The sequence below is a fragment of the Centropristis striata genome, chromosome 6 (assembly GCF_030273125.1).
Source record: "Centropristis striata isolate RG_2023a ecotype Rhode Island chromosome 6, C.striata_1.0, whole genome shotgun sequence".
NCBI classification, from domain to species: Eukaryota; Metazoa; Chordata; class Actinopteri; order Perciformes; family Serranidae; genus Centropristis; species Centropristis striata.
In genome coordinates, this window is record NC_081522.1 from 35,776,600 (window position 1) to 35,794,732 (window position 18,133).

Below are 18,133 nucleotides of genomic sequence, written 5' to 3' on the forward strand. Positions count from 1 at the left end.
CACTCACACACTGATGGAAGTGAGCTACCATGCAAAGTGGTTTAACTATCAGGAGCAATTACAGGTTCAAATAAACTGTAAAATGAATGAATAAAATATAAAAATGGACACAAAAAGTTTGAATTCAACCAAGGATTCAAGGTTTCAAGGAGTCTTTATTGTCATTACCATCACATGTTACATGGGGTGGAAATGAAAATTCATACTCAGGTCTCAGCTGAGCCCAAATATAAAATAGAATAAAGCTAAAAGCAATAAAATGGAGAAAAAAAATAATAAAATACCATAAATAGACTTTATTGCATTGTAATGCAGAGCGTGGTTATATCCATATCAGGACCATTGCATGTAATGGTGATGAAACACAAGTATATTTGTGTTGAAGTAAAAATAACATTTGTATTTTACTTTGAAGATAAAGTTCCCTCACTTCCGGTAAAATGCTCCCGTCCTTTCTGAAGCTTCACGCTTCTCTCACTCCCGTTCACTTTTCATTGATTTTAAAGGGAGGCCCTCCACTATGACAGACCTCCATCTCGACCAATAGGAATACAGGAAGCGAGAAATAGAATGCAGGTCGACCAATCAGCGAACAGCGGAGGCGTGTCCCTGTCATAACAAAGGACTGGACAGTGTTGTGACACATTCAACCTGCTACAGTAGCTCCTGATCCAGGATCTGCTGCTTTCTGCTGCCTCTACCAAAGAGTTTACTTTTTTTACTGTGTTTACCATGATATTGTGAGGGTTTTTTTTAAGGCATAGTATAGGAAAAATGAGAGAAAATGTCAATAAAAATGGTGAAAATTGTCTCAAAACCCCCCGTTATATTTCAAATGCCTATTGGAATAAGCCTTGGGATTACACAAACACACAAACCACACACATATATACACACCACAGCTGGTTTGTGCTCTGATGTTTTGTGGTTTGTAATGAAACACTTGTAAACAGCTGCAGTGTTGCCTCAGTAACAGGAAACAATGCGGTTATAGTAACTTCCTGCGTGAACTGCAGTTGGCCTTCTCAGAGGAAACAGCTCTGTCACACCCTGACAGGTCAGAGGGTTTTCTTCTGTCAGGGAAGAGTTTGATGAGTGTGGATGCTGGGACATCTGATCTGTCTGGTATGTACATCTGTAATACAGCATTTTCCTTTCGTGTTCCAGCATCTGTAAACTCTCAGACAGCTGCTGTCCCTCCAGAGATGTCGTCATTTCTTCTGCAGAATCCACAACTTTTAAATTAAACCTGCAGCTTTTAATGTGTGTCTGACTCAAAAACATGGCTCTAAATGTTGCTCTATGTGACACTGAATAAGAAAATGTATGTTAAGAAAACTGAAAGATCACTCAAAGGTCATTTTTAAAGTTGCAACAGTGGACATGATGCCTAAAAATAAACTCACCTTATCAGTTTTAACTACATAGTGCGGCCAGTGTTGAACTCTAACCAAGTACATTTACTCAGGTACTGTACTTACTATTTATGTACTTGTACTTTACTTGATTATTTCCATTTTATGTAACTTTATACTTCTACTCTATTAGACATTTAAGAGACAAATATTGCCCTTTTTGCTCCACTCTATTCAGACTAGCACAATCTTTTGTTTCATTGCATTATTTCTACTTTTGTTTAAAAAATACCTGAGAGCAGGGGTCTCAAACTCAAATTACCTGGGGGCCACTGGAGGCAGTATCAAAATGACCAAAAAAGACACAAATTACTAAAAAAAAGACACAAAATGACCAAAAAAGACACAAAATTACAAAAAAAAAAAAAAAGACACAAAATTACCAAAAAACACGCAAAATTACAAAAAAGACACAAAATTACCAAAAAAATACACAGAATTACCAAAAAAACACACAAAATTATTCAAAAAAAGATACAAAATGACCCCAAAAAATACATAAAATTACCAAAAAATACACAGAATTACCAAAAAATACACAAAATTATTAAAAAAGACACAAAATGACCCCCAAAAGACAGAAAATGACCAAAAAAGACACTACTCTGCTACTTTCAGTTTTTAGGTTAAGACTTAACATGAAAAAATAATCAGTATAAAACAATTATGCATTTTTATAAATTAAACCACAAAACAGTGCATTTTTAAATTGACCCTACATTGACGACAGTAAAATGCTGTTTGCATAAATGCATTAATAATAATAATCCAATAGTATATTTGGAACATATACAACAATCTGCAGAACAAGTACTTTTACTTTTGCTGCTTTTACTACTTTTTTTATGCTGATACTTTTGGGCTTAAGTAAGTTTTGAATGCAGGACTTTAACTTTTAGTGGAATAATTTCTCAGTCTGGTTTTAGTATATTTAGAGAAGTAGGGGATGTGAATGCTGCAGCAGTGTGCATGTGACTGCAGAGACGGGGATTTCCATCATTTGACCTTCAGTCTGTGCAGGCAGGGAGTCTTTTCTGCAAATAAGGTGAAATAGTAGTTTTAGAATAAAATATTATTACTGTATTTGCATGCTGAAGGTTGGTGTAACAAAGAACACAAGTGCCACAGTCTCTTAGTTTGCAGATTAAGAAATGTTGATTTGGATTCTTCTTCTCACATCTTTGCTCTGGACTGTAGGGGGCGCTCTATAGGCCAGATCCTAAACTCCACCTGTCTGTGGACAAAACATCAACTACAGCAGGGATGGGCAACTGGAGGTCCGGGGGCCACATACGGCCCCCACCCTCACTTGAAGTGTCCCTCAGTACAACTACATGCATTTGAGCATGAAATCTTAAAAGTGCAGTGTAAAAATGCACAAAATTACTTCTTGCTATTAATGTTGGTCTGCTGTTCTTGTACTAAAAAAAAGAAATCACAGTAAGTGGTTATTTTTTATTTGCTTCAAACCTTTTGTATATATTTATACTTTTATTTACTGCAAATTATTTGGTTCTTAAGATAAAACAAACTTAGATTTAGAAGTTTTAGATAATGTATCTTGTTTTAAGAGTTAATTTCTTATTTTAAGTGTTCAACATGCTTATTTGCTAATTTTGTGTCTTTTTTTGGTCATTTTGTGTCTCTTTTAGTCATTTTGTGTCTTTTTTTAGTCCTTTTATGTCTTTTTTTGGTCATTTTGTGTGCTTTTTTAGTCTTCTAGTCCAACATAAAATGTGATTTTGAATCTTTTTTTGACTTTCAAAACACTATCATGCTCAGTAAAGAATTTTAAACGTTGCCAATGTCAACAAAGGTTGCAAACAAACAGAAACAAACAAAGCCTCTCCCAAACAGTCATCAGATTCTCCATCATTTGTGTTGCGGTTTTATTGAGTAAAAGTTATGGCTGCAGCTTTAAAGCATTACTGTGGTCACTAAGCTGGGCCAAATTTAACACCATTATTACCAGCTGAGTCGTATTATTTCAACACCAGCATAGAAATCATTCTGCAGCAAGTAGAAGTAATTGTTGCACTGGAAACTAGAAACACATCAAGGCATATGCATGAATTTAACCCTCTGGAGTCTCCAAAAGCTCCAAATCCAGACTTGTTGACTCCATCCAGACTAGAAAACAAAGCAGCGTGGAGCCCTACTGTAAATTTACCTCTAAAGTTCTGGCTGTAAACTCCATGAGGCCAGTTTCAGTTTGATGATGATATACCAAGTAAAACTGGAGACAAGCTCAAATAGATTTAGTATAAAATGATAGAACTGGATGGAACCCTCTTATATGTTAGATTTGACACCTTTGTTCACATTTGCAACATTTAAAATTCTTTATTGAGAATGATAGTGTTTTGAAAGTTAAAAAAAGATTCAAAAACACATTTTATGTTGGACTAAAGGACTAAAAAAGACACAAAATGACCAAAAAAGACACAAAATGACAAAAAAGACACAAAATGACTAAACAAAGACACAAAATGACAAAAAAAGACACAAAATGACTAAAAAAAGACACAAAATGACACAACCTGACTATAAAAAGACACAAAATGCCTAAAAAAACCCAAAAAGACACAACATGACTAAAAAAATACACAAAATGACCAAAAAAAGACACAAAATGACCAAAAAAAGACACAAAATGACTAAACAAAGACACAAAAAGACACAACATAACTATAAAAAGACACAAAATGACCAAAAAAGACACAAAATGACAAAAAAGACACAAAACGACTAAAAAAATACACAAAATGACCAAAAAAAGACACAAAATGACTTACAAAGACACAAAAAGACATGAAAACGGTTAAAAAAAAATGGACAAAACAGCCCAAGACTCCATAGAGTTAACTGCTAAATGCATAACTGGATGTTGTTGTTTTTTTATATTTCTATCAAATGCATGTTTGTTTTTCACTTCCTGTGAAGCAATGTCTAATAGCTTCAGTAGGTATAAATTCTGCAGAACTAATTTCCTTCCTCCCATACATGAATTATCTCCTAACCAGAAGAACATTCAGCAGAAAAGAATACATCAGAATAAGGAAGTTTAAAATGATCTAAATGCTGTATCACTGTGACAAAAGGAGATTGATGACATGTCTGTGTTATCTGCACTTCAGTGATGCTGAAACCGATCAACTAGGAGGACACATGGATGTGGACAGACTCACTGTAAGTCTCTGAGAACCTGAAACTGGTCCAGCAGGTGTTTTCCACACCTGACTCTGCCTGGGCGTCTGTCTCTTTACTTTTCCTCTGCTGCGTCCTTATCAGCTGGGTTGCATAACACAAACTTGCAGGTTCTGGGACAGTGGAGAGAAGTCGAGTTAGTGAGTAATGTCAAGGATCTTTGACACTTAATACATAACACAGACATAAGAAGGTTTTTATATGAGGAAATAATACATTTTAATGTAACTTAAATCCTGGAGGGGGCCACAATTTTTCATCAACACTACCACAGGACCACATATTGGACCGTGCACTTAACCAGATATGATGAAACTGCAATTTTAAATATGTTTACAGTGCAATAACTTAACATATTTCATGCTCAAATGCATGTATAATAGTGTAAATATGAATACAAAAGGTTTGAAGCAAATACAAATTAACCACAAAGGAAGATTTATTTTGCTTTCATAGATAAATGGATCATTTACAGCAGTTTTTTGTCACTTCTTCACCACTGTAAACCTGTTTTTTAGAGCCTGAGTGGTTGTAGATTTTCAAAACTGATTCTGATAGCTTGTACTTGAGAATAAGATGTTATTTAATTCTGGTATTTGTTAACAAGGGAAATGTTTTTGGCAAGATTCCTCAAATTTGGTTTAGTAGGAGCTGTGTTAAAGATATGTATATATATATATATATATATATATATATATATATATATATATATATATATATATATATATATATATATATATATGTTGCAAACAAACAGCAACAAACAAAGCCTCTCCCAAACAGTCATCAGATTCTCCATCATTTGTGTTGCGCTTTTATTGAGTAAAAGTTGTGGTTGCAGCTTTAACTCTATGTAGTCTTGGGCTATTTTGTCCATTTTTCAATCCAAAATGTCTTTTTTGGTCATTTTGTGTCTTTTTTTTTTTGGTCATTTTGTCTTTTTTGGTAATTCTGTGTAGTTTTTGGTCATTTTGTGTCTTTTTTGTCATTTTTAAGTAAGTTTATGTTTTTTCAGTCACTTTGTGTCTTTTTTTGGTCATTTTGTGTCTTTTTTTAGTAAATGTGTGTCTTTTTCTTGTAATTTTGTGTCTTTTTTATGTAATTTAGTTTTTTTCTGTCATTTTGTGTCTTTTTTCATTTTGTGTCTTTTCTTGGTAATTTTGTATCTTTTTTTGGTAATTTTGTGTCTTTTTTGTCATTTTGTGTCTTTTTTTGGTGATTTTGTGACATTTTTTGTCATTTTGTGTCTTTTTTGTGTCTTTTTGTGTCTTTGTGTAATAATTTTGTGTCTTTTTTTGTCATTTTGTGTCTTTTTTAAGTAATTTAGTTTTTTTCTGTCATTTTGTGTCTTTTTTTTCATTTTGTGTCTTTTCTTGGTAATTTTGTATCTTTTTTTGTCATTTTGTGTCTTTTTTTGGTGATTTTGTGACTTTTTTTAGTCATTTTGTGTGTTTTTTTTCATTTTGTGTCTTTTCTTGGTAATTTTGTATCTTTTTTTGTCATTTTGTGTCTTTTTTGGGGGGGATTTTGTGACTTTTTTTAGTCATTTTGTGTCTTTTAAGATTTCATGCTCAAATGCATGTAGTTGTACTGAGGGCCACTTCAAGTGAGGGTGCGGGCCGTATGTGGCCCCCGGGCCTCCAGTTGCCCATCCCTGGTTTAAACATTCTCGATGACTGTACCAACAAAAATGCGACTATTTTAGACAAAAGCTGGATATTCATGTGAACAGTGAATCTTGCTTTGATGCAGATTTTTCTGTTCACATTTTTTGGTGGATATCTCATTTTGAAATGAAACCAAGTGAAGGGACCAGATGTGGATTATTGCACTCTGACATTTCATTTCATATCTGAGAGTGTTTTACTGCTAACATGTGCAGTTCACAGTGCATTGTGTCCAAACAGCTGCTTCATATTCAGGCCATTGAAGCTGCTGCTGCTGGCTGATCGCAGTTTTGCCCCAAACAAAGAGGAAGCTGAGACACACAGCGGCCGGCCTCAGCTTCCTCCTGAGTCCAGCTTGAGTTATGAACAGAATTTAGACCAACAAGAAAACAAAAACACCTTAGAAACTTTCAAATTAACTCTATGGAGTCTTGGGCTATTTTGTCCATCTTCGAATCCTTTTCATGTCTGTTTGTGTCTTTGTAAGTCACTTTGTATCTTTTTTGGTAATTTTGTGTCTTTGGTGTTTCTTTTTTAGTTATTTGTGTCTTTTTTGTCATTTTGTGTCTTTGTTGGTCATTTGTGATTTTTTCTCAGTCATTTTGTGTCTTTTGTTGCCATTTTCATGTCTTCTGTGTGTTTTTTTTGGTTATTCTGTCTTCTCATTTTGTGTTATTTTTGGTCATTTTGTGTCTTTTATTTTTAGTAATTTTGTGTCTTTTTTGGTCATTATGATACTGCCTCCAGCGGCCCTTAGGTATTGTCTTTATAAGACTTTTGTGTGCAAAGCAAGTTTACCTAAAACAGGAACTTAATAATTTTGTGGCCCTCACCTTGATATGAAAGTTTAATGTGAGTTTTATATGAATGGCATTTTACCGTGTTGTGTGTGGAAGGTCCCTTTAATTTGTGTCTTTTTTAAGTAATATAGTTTTTTTCTGTCATTTTGTGTCTTTATTGGTAATTCTGTGTATTTTTTGGTCATTTTGTGTCTTTTTGGTCATTTTGTGTCTTTTTTAAAGTAATTTAGTGTTTTTTCAGTCATTTTGTGTCTTTTTTTGGTCATTTTGTGTCTTTTTGGTCATTTTGTGTAATTTTTTAGTCATTTTGTGTCTTTTTTGGTCATTTTGTGTCTTTTTTAGTCATTTTGTGTCTTTTTTTGGTCATTTTGTGTCATTTTTTTAGTCATTTTGTGTCTTTTTTGGTCATTTTGTGTCTTTTTTTGGTCATTTTGATACTGCCTCCAGCGGCCCCCAGGTTTTGTCTTCATTAGACCTTTGTGTGCAAAGCAAGTTTACCTAAAACAGGAACTTAATAAGGAACTTAAGTTGGGAGCCAAACCAAACTTAACGGTCCTTTCTCTCTATAACATGAACGCAGCTTCACATGTGTCAGAAACATGCATGGTGCAACTTGTGCTGGTGTTTCTGCAGGCTGGCGTGGGAAAGGCACCAGCTGCCGACACACCTCCTTCACCTTAAGCAAGGTTGAGGTCCTGACACGTGATCGGGCCCCTCGGACTTAAAAAGGCTGCGCGTGGCCCCAACAGGTTCACTCTGCTGGTCAAGATGAGGGGTCTGCTCGCTCTCACCGCGCTGTTTGTGGCCGTTCTCGGCAAGGAGACGTTTGAGGGGTGAGTGGGGATGAGATCTGTGTATGCATGTGCAGAAATGTGAAATAATTATGAATCAATATGTCATGCATACAGTCATGCTTTTAACCCTTTGATGCACAACATGGGTCTAAAGTGACCCGACTAAGTTTTATGTTCTATATCTTTGGAATAAATTAATTTCATCATTCAGTATTGCAGGTTTTCCTCAATTAACTTGTTTTTGATCATCATATATCCTAATTTTTTGTTTTCATTTCTTACTTTTTGAATAAAATCCCCCTTTTTTTATCACCATGCTTCTAATGCACAAGGTCATTTTTGACCCATCTTGTGCATTAGAAGGTGTTTATATGTTGTCACCAATTTAAAACCTGACAAAGAAAACACAAATATTAACTATCCTATTTTGTTAAATTGGTGTTTTTCCAATGGAAATTATTATTTGGTGGCTCTAATAAATCTCAAATGTTAAAATATGTGATTTTCCAATGTAACCTGGTGGTTCTAACAACTCTTTTAAAGTTAAACCTTCAAAATAAGACAAACATAGTTACACATATACTCAAATTGTTAATTTAGTGTATCACTTTTTGTATCACTACGCTTCTAATGCACAAGGTCATTTTTGACCCATGTGTGAAAACTATTTTTCTTCACAAAGTATGAAAGGAAAATGGATTTAATGATCTGTTGTAATAAAAAAAAAGATATTCAAGCACACAGCAGCATGAAATAACATGGGAAATGAATGTAGGTCATTTTTGACCCATGTTGTACATTAGAAGGTATTTATATGTTGTGCATCAAAGAGTTAATTATGTCATCACAAACGGCAGAAATGTTCGAACTTCTGAAATTGATATGCAAGTCCCTCAGTAAATGTCTGGAAACAAATGCATATAAATTTCAGAAGTTCAAACATTTCTGTGGCTTGTGATGGCAACAGATTCAGCAAAATAGTCAAGAGAAGAAGTTAGGGTTGGGGCTAATACTTCTTGCATAAATGCATCAATAATAATAATAATAATACAATAATATATTTGAATGAATATGTCATGCATATAATAACATGGTTTTAAAAAGCTAAATGCATCCAGTAGAGCTGCACCCTTTGCTGAATAATTGATCATTTTGGTCCTAACCTAAGATTTCTTCAGTCAATTAATCATTTTTTTCAGCTTTTTTTTCATGATGCATGCCTTTCCAAGAAATCTACAAGAATTAATGACCATTTGTCCTGTAAACACAAGATTTAAAGTTGTGCTTTTGCATAATCCTGTGTGGAGAAACTCTGATTTACAGCTCTGCCAGTTAAATAAAAAATAAATTCTAGTCTAGGACAGTGCAAACATTCAGTAGATGCTGCTAGTATAAACTGGCTCAGACACCTAAAGTAATAACTCCACAATAAATGCATCAACTTTTATTTTTCTGAAGACATTTTTAAGACCCGTGCAGGAACATTGTGCATGCATGTTGCAAATTTCACGTGCCAGCCTTGAGAAATCTGTGTGCCAACGTTGATTGAGTAAAGATTGTAAAACATTGTGGTTCTCTTCTTGCAGGCATCAGGTGCTCCGCATTGTTGCAAAGGATGAAATCCAACTGTCTCTCATCAAGGACCTGGAGGACATGAGCGAGTTCGAGGTCATTAATCCTTAGAAGTCTAAACACTCACATTATTTAACCCTTTGGAGTTTGGGGCTATTTTGTCGGTTTTTGACTCCTTTTCATTCTGCCTGTATAAACCACTTAGAAATCTTTACCATGATGTGTTGGTATCATTGTTTTCAGCACAACCTCACCTATATGACCTGATTATTTTTTCATTTTGATTCACTGGATCAACATTTTGAACACAAAAAAACCCCAGAAAAAATATAAAAAAATTACAAACAACACACATAAAACACGAAAAACAAACCAAAAACACACACAAAATTACAAAAACCACATACAAACGCACTCAAAACACACCAAAACATAATAAAAATACAAAAAAACACACAAAAATTAGAAAAAACACATAAAAAACACAAAGAAATTACAAAAAAAAAACAAAAAACAGATTGCATTACAAATGCTAAATGCACAAAGCTAAATTGGAAAAATGTCTGCGAAAAAAAAAAAAAAATCATGTCTATACACTTCGAGGTGGGTTTTTTAAAACTTTGCTAAAAAAGGGTAAATGCATTAAATTGGACATGGAAACTTCTGGAAAAGGCAAAACCACTGACATTAATTATAATTAAATTTGAACATGAAATTGCAAGGTAATAATGTGTGTTTTTCTTCCAGCTGGACTTCTGGAGGGGCGTGACTGATGTGGAGACTCCTGTTGATATCAGAGTTCCCTTCCACAGCCTGCAGTCCGTCAAAATCCACCTGGAGACTCAGGACATCGAGTACTCCGTCATGATCGAAGACGTTCAGGTACGACACGTTTCACAAGTTTGAAGGAGGTTTTAGGACAGTCTGACTGAGGTTTGGTTAAGGTCTGTTAGACTTTTTAACCCAAAATATGGAGATTCAGGTTGTCACGGTGCAGAAAAAATCATAAAAACAGTTTGAATACCAGAGGGGGGACCAAGTCATTGTCTTGCAAGTCACAAGTAAGTCTCAAGTCTTTGCCCTCAAGTCCAGAGTCAAGTCCCAATTCAATCGCCAAGTCTCAAGTCAAGTCCCAAGTCCTACAGTTTGAGTTTCAAGTCCTTTCGGGCCCTTTTAACAACAGATTAATAATATTTACACGGATCATGTATACTTTTAAAATCTGTATTTATTTATCAAAATTTTTTTTTTTGCAAAAACATTCTTCAAACACATTTGGGAAAAAAACAACAAGTGCATAACAAGAGCATATTGCACTAAACTAGTTCTAAACTATGTTGGGAATTAAGGATGGCTTTTTATGAATAAATGATACCTTGCACAGGACGTCAAATACATTATCATAAATGCTATCCCTCCCATAAGGATATCACATATGTAAGGGTGAACCTGAGCAACACTGTGTGGATCTCACGGTTCAAAAGTGTGGTTAGATGGCTATCAGAATTATTAATAATTATCATAAATATTATTATTATTATTATTATGTTATTATTAATTATAAGAAATTATATGACTTGATTTGCTCTAAGTCATAGCTCGTTGGGGGCACCACTCTGTAAAACAGAGAAAAATATAGCCAATTCACCTAAATCAGTCTCACACTGATTATTAATCATGAACATAATTATAATCAAATTACCTTATCAATATTAAGTAGTGGTTGAAGGAATCATGAATTCTTGACACAGCAGAGGCCGGCATATCGTTCAGAATGTACAACATTAAACAAACAGCATTTGTAATCAAAAGGTATTTATTCTAAAAACAATTTAAGCAAAAAAAGCACACATCTATATATAGAGAACTACATTACAAAAGAGAGGAAATGTGTGTTTGTGTGTGTGTGTGTGTGTGTGTGTGTGTGTGTGTGTGTGCGTGTGTGTCTGTGTGCGTTGTGTCTCCGTCTGTAATCTTCGACCCCAGCATGTTTCGCAATTTGTTTTTTGTTGACCACTTTGTTTTTATAACCGAAAGAAACTATCTATAGTCTAAGTTTTTGAAAGTTCTTCTTCATTGGTTGTCCTGCAGTTTGATTGGATGTCGTGCCGACAACACACATCGGACACACACACACACACACACACACACACACAGACAGCGTGAGACGCACACTTTTACACACAGAGATAGAGCGGCCATTAGTAACAGACTTTTTAATCTTTGGGTAGCAAGTCTTTTCAAGTTAAAAGCCTCAAGTCCAGGTGAAGTCACAAGTCACAAGTTATTAGTCCAAGTCGAGTTGCAATTCTCTTTACATTTTGTCAAGTCGAGTCAAAAGTCATCAAATTCATGACTCGAGTCCACACCTCTTTTGAATAAAAAAATAAAATGATGCTGCATGAAATAAACGTGTTGTCCTCTAACTCTAACCTGAGTGATGTGTTGGTGCAGATGATGCTGGACGAGGAGCAGGAGGAGATGGAGTCTGCTGCTCGCGTCGCTGAGCCCAGAAACACCGACAGCTTCGACTACTCCAGGTACCACACCATCAACGAGGTCAGTGCTCACTCTTTATTATTACTATAGGCAACTTTTATTATATAGTTATATAGTTTATTAATCCCTTTGTTCTGAAGAAAATGTACACAGAATGTTATTTGTAGCATTCATACATTAGATATTAATAATTAGCATTTATAGTGTCTGATATTACCATAAAAATTGGAAATAATTATGAATCAATATGTAATGCCTATAATAACAGGTTTTTAACCCTCTGAAATCTTCGGCTATTATGTTCTTTAAAAAATCTGTTAAAAGATCTTCACCATACCTCACCTATATGTCCTAATAATTCATTTTTAACTTTGACTTACTCGATAAAAATGTTGCAAATATAACATATAACAGATAAAATGAGGAGAATCTCTAGTTCTATATTTTTATACTAAATATATATTGAGATTATCTCCGGTTTTACTTGACCGAATATAATCCCAAAAAAATCTGGTATGGAGTTTCAAGCCAGAACTTTAGAGGGAAGCTGATGGAGAGGCTCAATGTTGCTTCATTTTTATGTCTTTACACCATGAAGAAGTCATGAGCAGGTGGTTTCATGGACTCTAGAGGGTTAATAAACTAAATGTGTCCAGTAAAGCTGCACCCTCTCAGCCGATTAGCTGAATAATCTGTCATTTTGGTCTCAGTCACCTAAGATTTCTTTGGTAAATTAGTCATTTTTAATGCTTTTTCACGATGAATGATTATGAATTAATAATTTGCGTTTATAGTGTCTGATATTAACAGTCACAGTGGTTACAGTCCGTATTTTGATTATGTTTGATTCTTGAGAAAATAAAGACATTTATAACACTCACTGGAGGGAATAAAATGTTTATGTTCATCAAGTTAAGTGTTGGATCATTTCACCAAAACTACAAAAGTGATTTTATCCAGTAAAGTGAGTAAGATAAGTTAGGGTTAGGGTTAACACTAACCCAACATCCACTCACAACATATACGGACACACAATCACTGCGTTTCTATCAGGACTGCATGGTTCGTAGCATCCAGATTTTTAAATTCACTCGAGACCGGACAGTGCTGAAAAGAACTTTGTCCTGTCCTTCATCCTAACAATAAGAGTCTTTCTTGGTTCAGATCTACAGTTTCCAGGACATGCTGGTCGCTGAGAATCCCAACATGGTCAGCAAGATCGTGATCGGTCAGAGCTACGAGGGTCGTCCCCTCAACGTGCTCAAGGTAAATAAACACACTCGAGTCCAGCAAATAAAACAAGATAAGTAGAATAAAAGGAGTAGGTTCACTCATTATTCTTTTACTTGTTGTTTGACTGTTTCTTTTCTTTTCTTTTCTTTTCTTTTCTTTTCTTTTCTTTTCTTTTCTTTTCTTTCCTTTCCTTTCCTTTCCTTTCCTTTCCTTCCTGTGTCTTAGTTCAGCACCGGTGGAACCAACCGTCCTGCCATCTGGATGGACACTGGTATCCACTCCAGGGAGTGGGTCACTCAGGCCAGCGGCACCTGGTTCGCCAAGAAGGTGATTTAAATAATCCTCACGTTGGCTTTCCTTCCTTGCTCTGCAGCCTCTGACCTCGAACTTCCTGTTTTTAAAAAAATTAAAATTCCTGTGAGTAGATTGTGACTGATTATGGCCGTGACCCCGCCCTCACCGCCATCCTGGACAACATGGACATCTTCCTGGAGATCGTGACCAACCCCGATGGCTTCTCCTACACTCACACCAACGTGAGTCTCAGTTCTTCCTTCCTCAGCTGATTTTTAGAATGATTTCCTGCCAGCTCAGCTCAGTAAATACAATGTTGATGTGCAGGAGAAGGAGGAGAAGAAGAAGGTTTGAACCCAGAATATAAATGTGATAAACTGTGCTGACTGACTCTGATGTTTCCAGAACCGTATGTGGCGTAAGACCAGGAAGCCCAACCGCAACTCCAACTGTGTGGGAGTCGATCCCAACAGGAACTGGGATGCTGGTTTTGGAGGTAACGTCTCTCACTTAAATGCTTAAAAGCTTAAATGTACCAGGGCACCACATGTTATTCTCAAACTCCAAATCTACCATCAAAATGTATCAGAGAGCAGTGGTGGGACTTTTCAGGTCAAGATTTAACATGAAAAAATGTTGCATGTTTGCATGTTTATAAATTAAACCACATAAAACTATATTAAGTAGTTAAAATGAGCCAAACCTGGGCAGTAAAACACTGCTTGCATAAATGCAACAATAATAATAATAATCCAATGATAAATCTGGAATATATATAAAAAAAAAATCTGAGTGGCTCCATTCTGCAGAATGAGTACTTTGATTTTTGATACTTTAACTACATTTTGATGCTGATACTTTTGTACTTTTAATTCAATAAATACTTGCAGGAATGCAGGAATGCAGGACTATTACTTGTAGTGGAGTAATTTCACAGTGTTGTATTAGTACTTTTACTGCAGTAAAAATACCTGAATACTTCTTCCACCACTGTCAGAGAGGTTATTCCTTTTAAATCATCAATGACTCAACGACCTCCAGATTATCACAGATCAGTTTAGCATGAATATGCTCAATATTTCCACCAGGAATTTTTATACATTCCTTAAAGTTATTATAATTATATGTTTTTTTTTGTTACATCTTTCATCCAGTAAATTCCAAGGCTAGTTTTTTTAATTTTTCCTTTTATTTTTAAAATTATTTTATAAAATTATATTTTTGTTTTTTTGTTTCCAAGGATAGTTTTTTGATTTTTGATTTTATTTTTATTCATTTTTTTAAAAATATATATTTTTAGTTAAATTTTTCATCCAGTAAACTCCAAGGATATTTTTTTCAATTTTTTTATACATTTTTAAAAATTATATTTCTGCTTTTTTGTTACAATTTTTATCCAGTAAAATACCTAATAACACCAATCTATCTCTAAACAGTAGATTCAATTAAAAACTAGTGAACAAAATAAACAACATTTGCCATTTTTCTGTCAACATTTAACAACTCTTATTAAAATAAAGAAAACAATTCTGATACAGCAAACAATTAGACACTTTATTTAACATTGATTTAAAAACAAAATAATGTGATCAGATCGTTAATGTGTGTTAAGACTGACTGAAATAAAAAAACAAATAAAAATTCTGTGGAGTTTTCTCAATATTTCCACCAGATGGTGCCAAAGTACCGTTTTTCAAGTGGTTTTAACCAGGAAAAATTATTTTCAGGAGAGCCCTGTCTTAGTACAGTTACACAGATATGATCTCCAACATGCAAAGAACACAACACAAATTACAATAAATAATAAAAATATATACAGTACAGGCCAAAAGTTTGGACACACCCATCTCATTCAATGCGTTTTTCTTTATTTTCATGACTATTTACATTGTAGATTCTCACTGAAGGCATCAAAACTATGAATAAACACATATGGAATTATGTACTTCACAAAAAAAGTGTGAAATAACTGAAAACATGTCTTGTATTTTAGATTCCTCAAAGTAACCACCCTTTGCTTACTAGAATATAAGACATGTTTTCAGTTATTTCACACTTTTTTGTTAAGTACATAATTCCACATGTGTTCATTAATAAATTTGATGAATTTACAATGTCAATAGTCATGAAAATAAAGGAAACACATTGAATGAGAAGGTGTGTCCAAACTTTTGGTCTGTACTGTATATTTTCATGGTCACCAGATGATATGTTTTGCCACTTTGCCCCTTAGACCTTCTGTATGTGTCCAGAGAGTGTTTGGAGACAGATGGTGTCAATAACGTCCCTGTTTTGGTCCCGTACAGGAGCTGGAGCCAGTGGCAACCCCTGCTCAGAGACCTACCGTGGACCCAGTGCCCACTCCGAGCCCGAGGTCAGGTCCATTGTGGACTTTGTGAGGTCTCACGGTAACATCAAGTCCTTCACCTCCATCCACGCCTACTCCCAGATGCTCCTGTACCCCTACGGCTACACCAGGACTCCAGTCAAGGACCAGACCGAGCTGGTAGGAATCACACTTCTTACTTTTTAGGACCATTTTAAGCAGAAAATGTGCATTTTTCATGATCAGACTGGGAACACTGATACCAGATCCCTTCTCATAGTTCTGTCTGTAATGATAGAGATGTTAAAATATGTAAGATAAGATGTTCATATTGTGGTTTTGTCTTCTCACAGCACAATCTGGCTAAGAAGGCCGTCAGTGACCTGTCCTCTCTGTACGGGACTCGCTACAGATACGGCAGCATCATCAACACCATCTGTAAGTCACATCATCATCTGCATACTAGTTTTAGTCCTGCAGAGCCTGAACTGTTAAATACTAGACAGAAAATTATATTATTAGACCCTTTAACAAAAATGTTATATAATCATGCTCATCACATCTTAAAAACTTCTGTTTTGCTGTCTCGAAATACACACAAATACACATTTTGCACTCATAATTTATCTTCTAAAAGTGTAAATTTCACAGATAATTAAAGCCAAAACATGATCTTAGTGAACATCAATAAGTAAAGGAAATTACTGGCAAGTTAGTCATTAAAATTATCAATATAAAGCAGACTGCACACATACAGTCATGGAAAAAATTATTAGACCGCCCTTGTTTTCTCTAATTTCTTGTTCATTTTAATGCCTGGTACAACTAAAGGTACATTTGTTTGGACAAATATAATGATAACAACAAAAATAGCTCATAAGAGTTTAATTTAAGAGCTGATATCTGGACATTTTCCATGGTTTTCATGGTTATGATTTTGGTTATCATCAAGAAAACTATGGAAAATGCCTAGATATCAGCTCTTAGATTAAACTCTTATCAGCTATTTTTGTTGTTATCATTATATTTGTCCAAACAAATGTACCTTTAGTTGTACCAGGCATTAAAATGAACAAGAAAGCAAGAAGAAAACAAGGGTGGTCTAATACATTTTTCCATGACTGTATATATACATCTAAAGTATCTAGAGTATCTAAATTTCTTCTTTACATATCTCAATTAAAGTAGAAACTTCCATTTTTATAAAGTCCTACTGAATGATAATATCTGTAGTTTTGAATAGTTATAATGCATATTGACTCTTAAATGGAATAAAAATGACAGATAATAAGCAATAAATACCTGCAGAATCAAATTTGATACATTTTCATGCTTTCATTCTCAAATAAGCTGCAAAATATGATGTTTTCTTATAAAATAACTGTATTTTATACCTGTTTATAATGCAGACCAAGCCAGCGGCGGCACCATCGACTGGACCTACAACCAGGGCATCAAGTACTCCTTCACCTTCGAGCTGAGGGACACCGGTCGCTATGGTTTCATCCTGCCGGCCAATCAGATCGTCCCCACCGCCACCGAGACCTGGCTGGCTATGATGGCCATCATGGACCACACCTTCAAGAACCCATACTAAAGTGTGTGTGTGAGAAAGTGTGTGTGTGTGAGTGTGAAGAGGATACTGTTGACAAATGTCACCTTTAATATGTCATCTTTAAGACTAACATCATCATCATCATCATCATCATACGTCACCATGGCCCCTCAGAAATTGTAAAAATCACAAACAGACGAATAAAAGAGCAAACTGGAAAACTGATGATTCTATTTATTTTTTCAAATATTTTTTTATTGGATATGTTTATTCTGCATTATTTCCACATCTGTTAAATATCTAATTAATAAGACCAATATGAATCATTCCTGACAGACTTTTTTAGAGATGTTTTAAGCCATAAATTAATAAATACATTGTATAAATGTGGGTGTAATTAATAATAATTATAATTATATCAAAAATATATATATTTTTAACTATTCCTTTTATTTTTATACATTTTTTAAATCATATTTTTGTTTTTTGTTACATTTTTCATTGAAGGATAGTTTTTTATAATTTTTCTTTTCTTTTTAGAAATATACATTTTTTTGGTAAAGTTTTCATCCAGTAAACTCCAAGATATTTTTGTTTTTTAATTTTTTCTTTAATTTTTTATAAATTAATTATTCAAGGATAGTTTATAATTTTTTTTAAAATACATATTTTTTGTTACATTTTTCATCCAGTAAACTCCAAGGATAGTTTTAACTTTTCCTTTTATTTTTATACATTTTTTAAAATTATATTTCTGCTTTTTTGTTACAA

At 34.4% G+C, this 18,133-nt stretch overlaps 1 protein-coding gene across 2 annotated transcripts; it reads left to right on the top strand.

Annotated features, from left to right (window-relative positions):
• The first annotated feature begins 4,545 nt into the window (after positions 1-4,545).
• Positions 4,546-17,696, top strand: cpa5 (carboxypeptidase A5). Of its 2 annotated transcripts, XM_059335469.1 has the most exons (12): positions 4,546-4,604; positions 7,723-7,922; positions 9,470-9,551; positions 10,203-10,337; positions 11,910-12,014; positions 13,119-13,220; positions 13,413-13,514; positions 13,613-13,723; positions 13,887-13,977; positions 15,788-15,987; positions 16,161-16,245; positions 17,217-17,696. In XM_059335469.1, the coding sequence occupies exons 2-12, from the start codon at positions 7,858-7,860 to the stop codon at positions 17,402-17,404; spliced, it is 1,266 nt and encodes a 421-aa protein (XP_059191452.1). In that variant the 5' UTR covers positions 4,546-4,604; positions 7,723-7,857; the 3' UTR covers positions 17,405-17,696. The 2 variants fall into 2 exon arrangements, with proteins under 2 accessions (XP_059191452.1, XP_059191453.1); XM_059335470.1 differs by lacking the exon at positions 4,546-4,604 and having other exon boundaries at positions 7,564-7,922.
• The last annotated feature ends 437 nt before the right edge of the window (positions 17,697-18,133 follow it).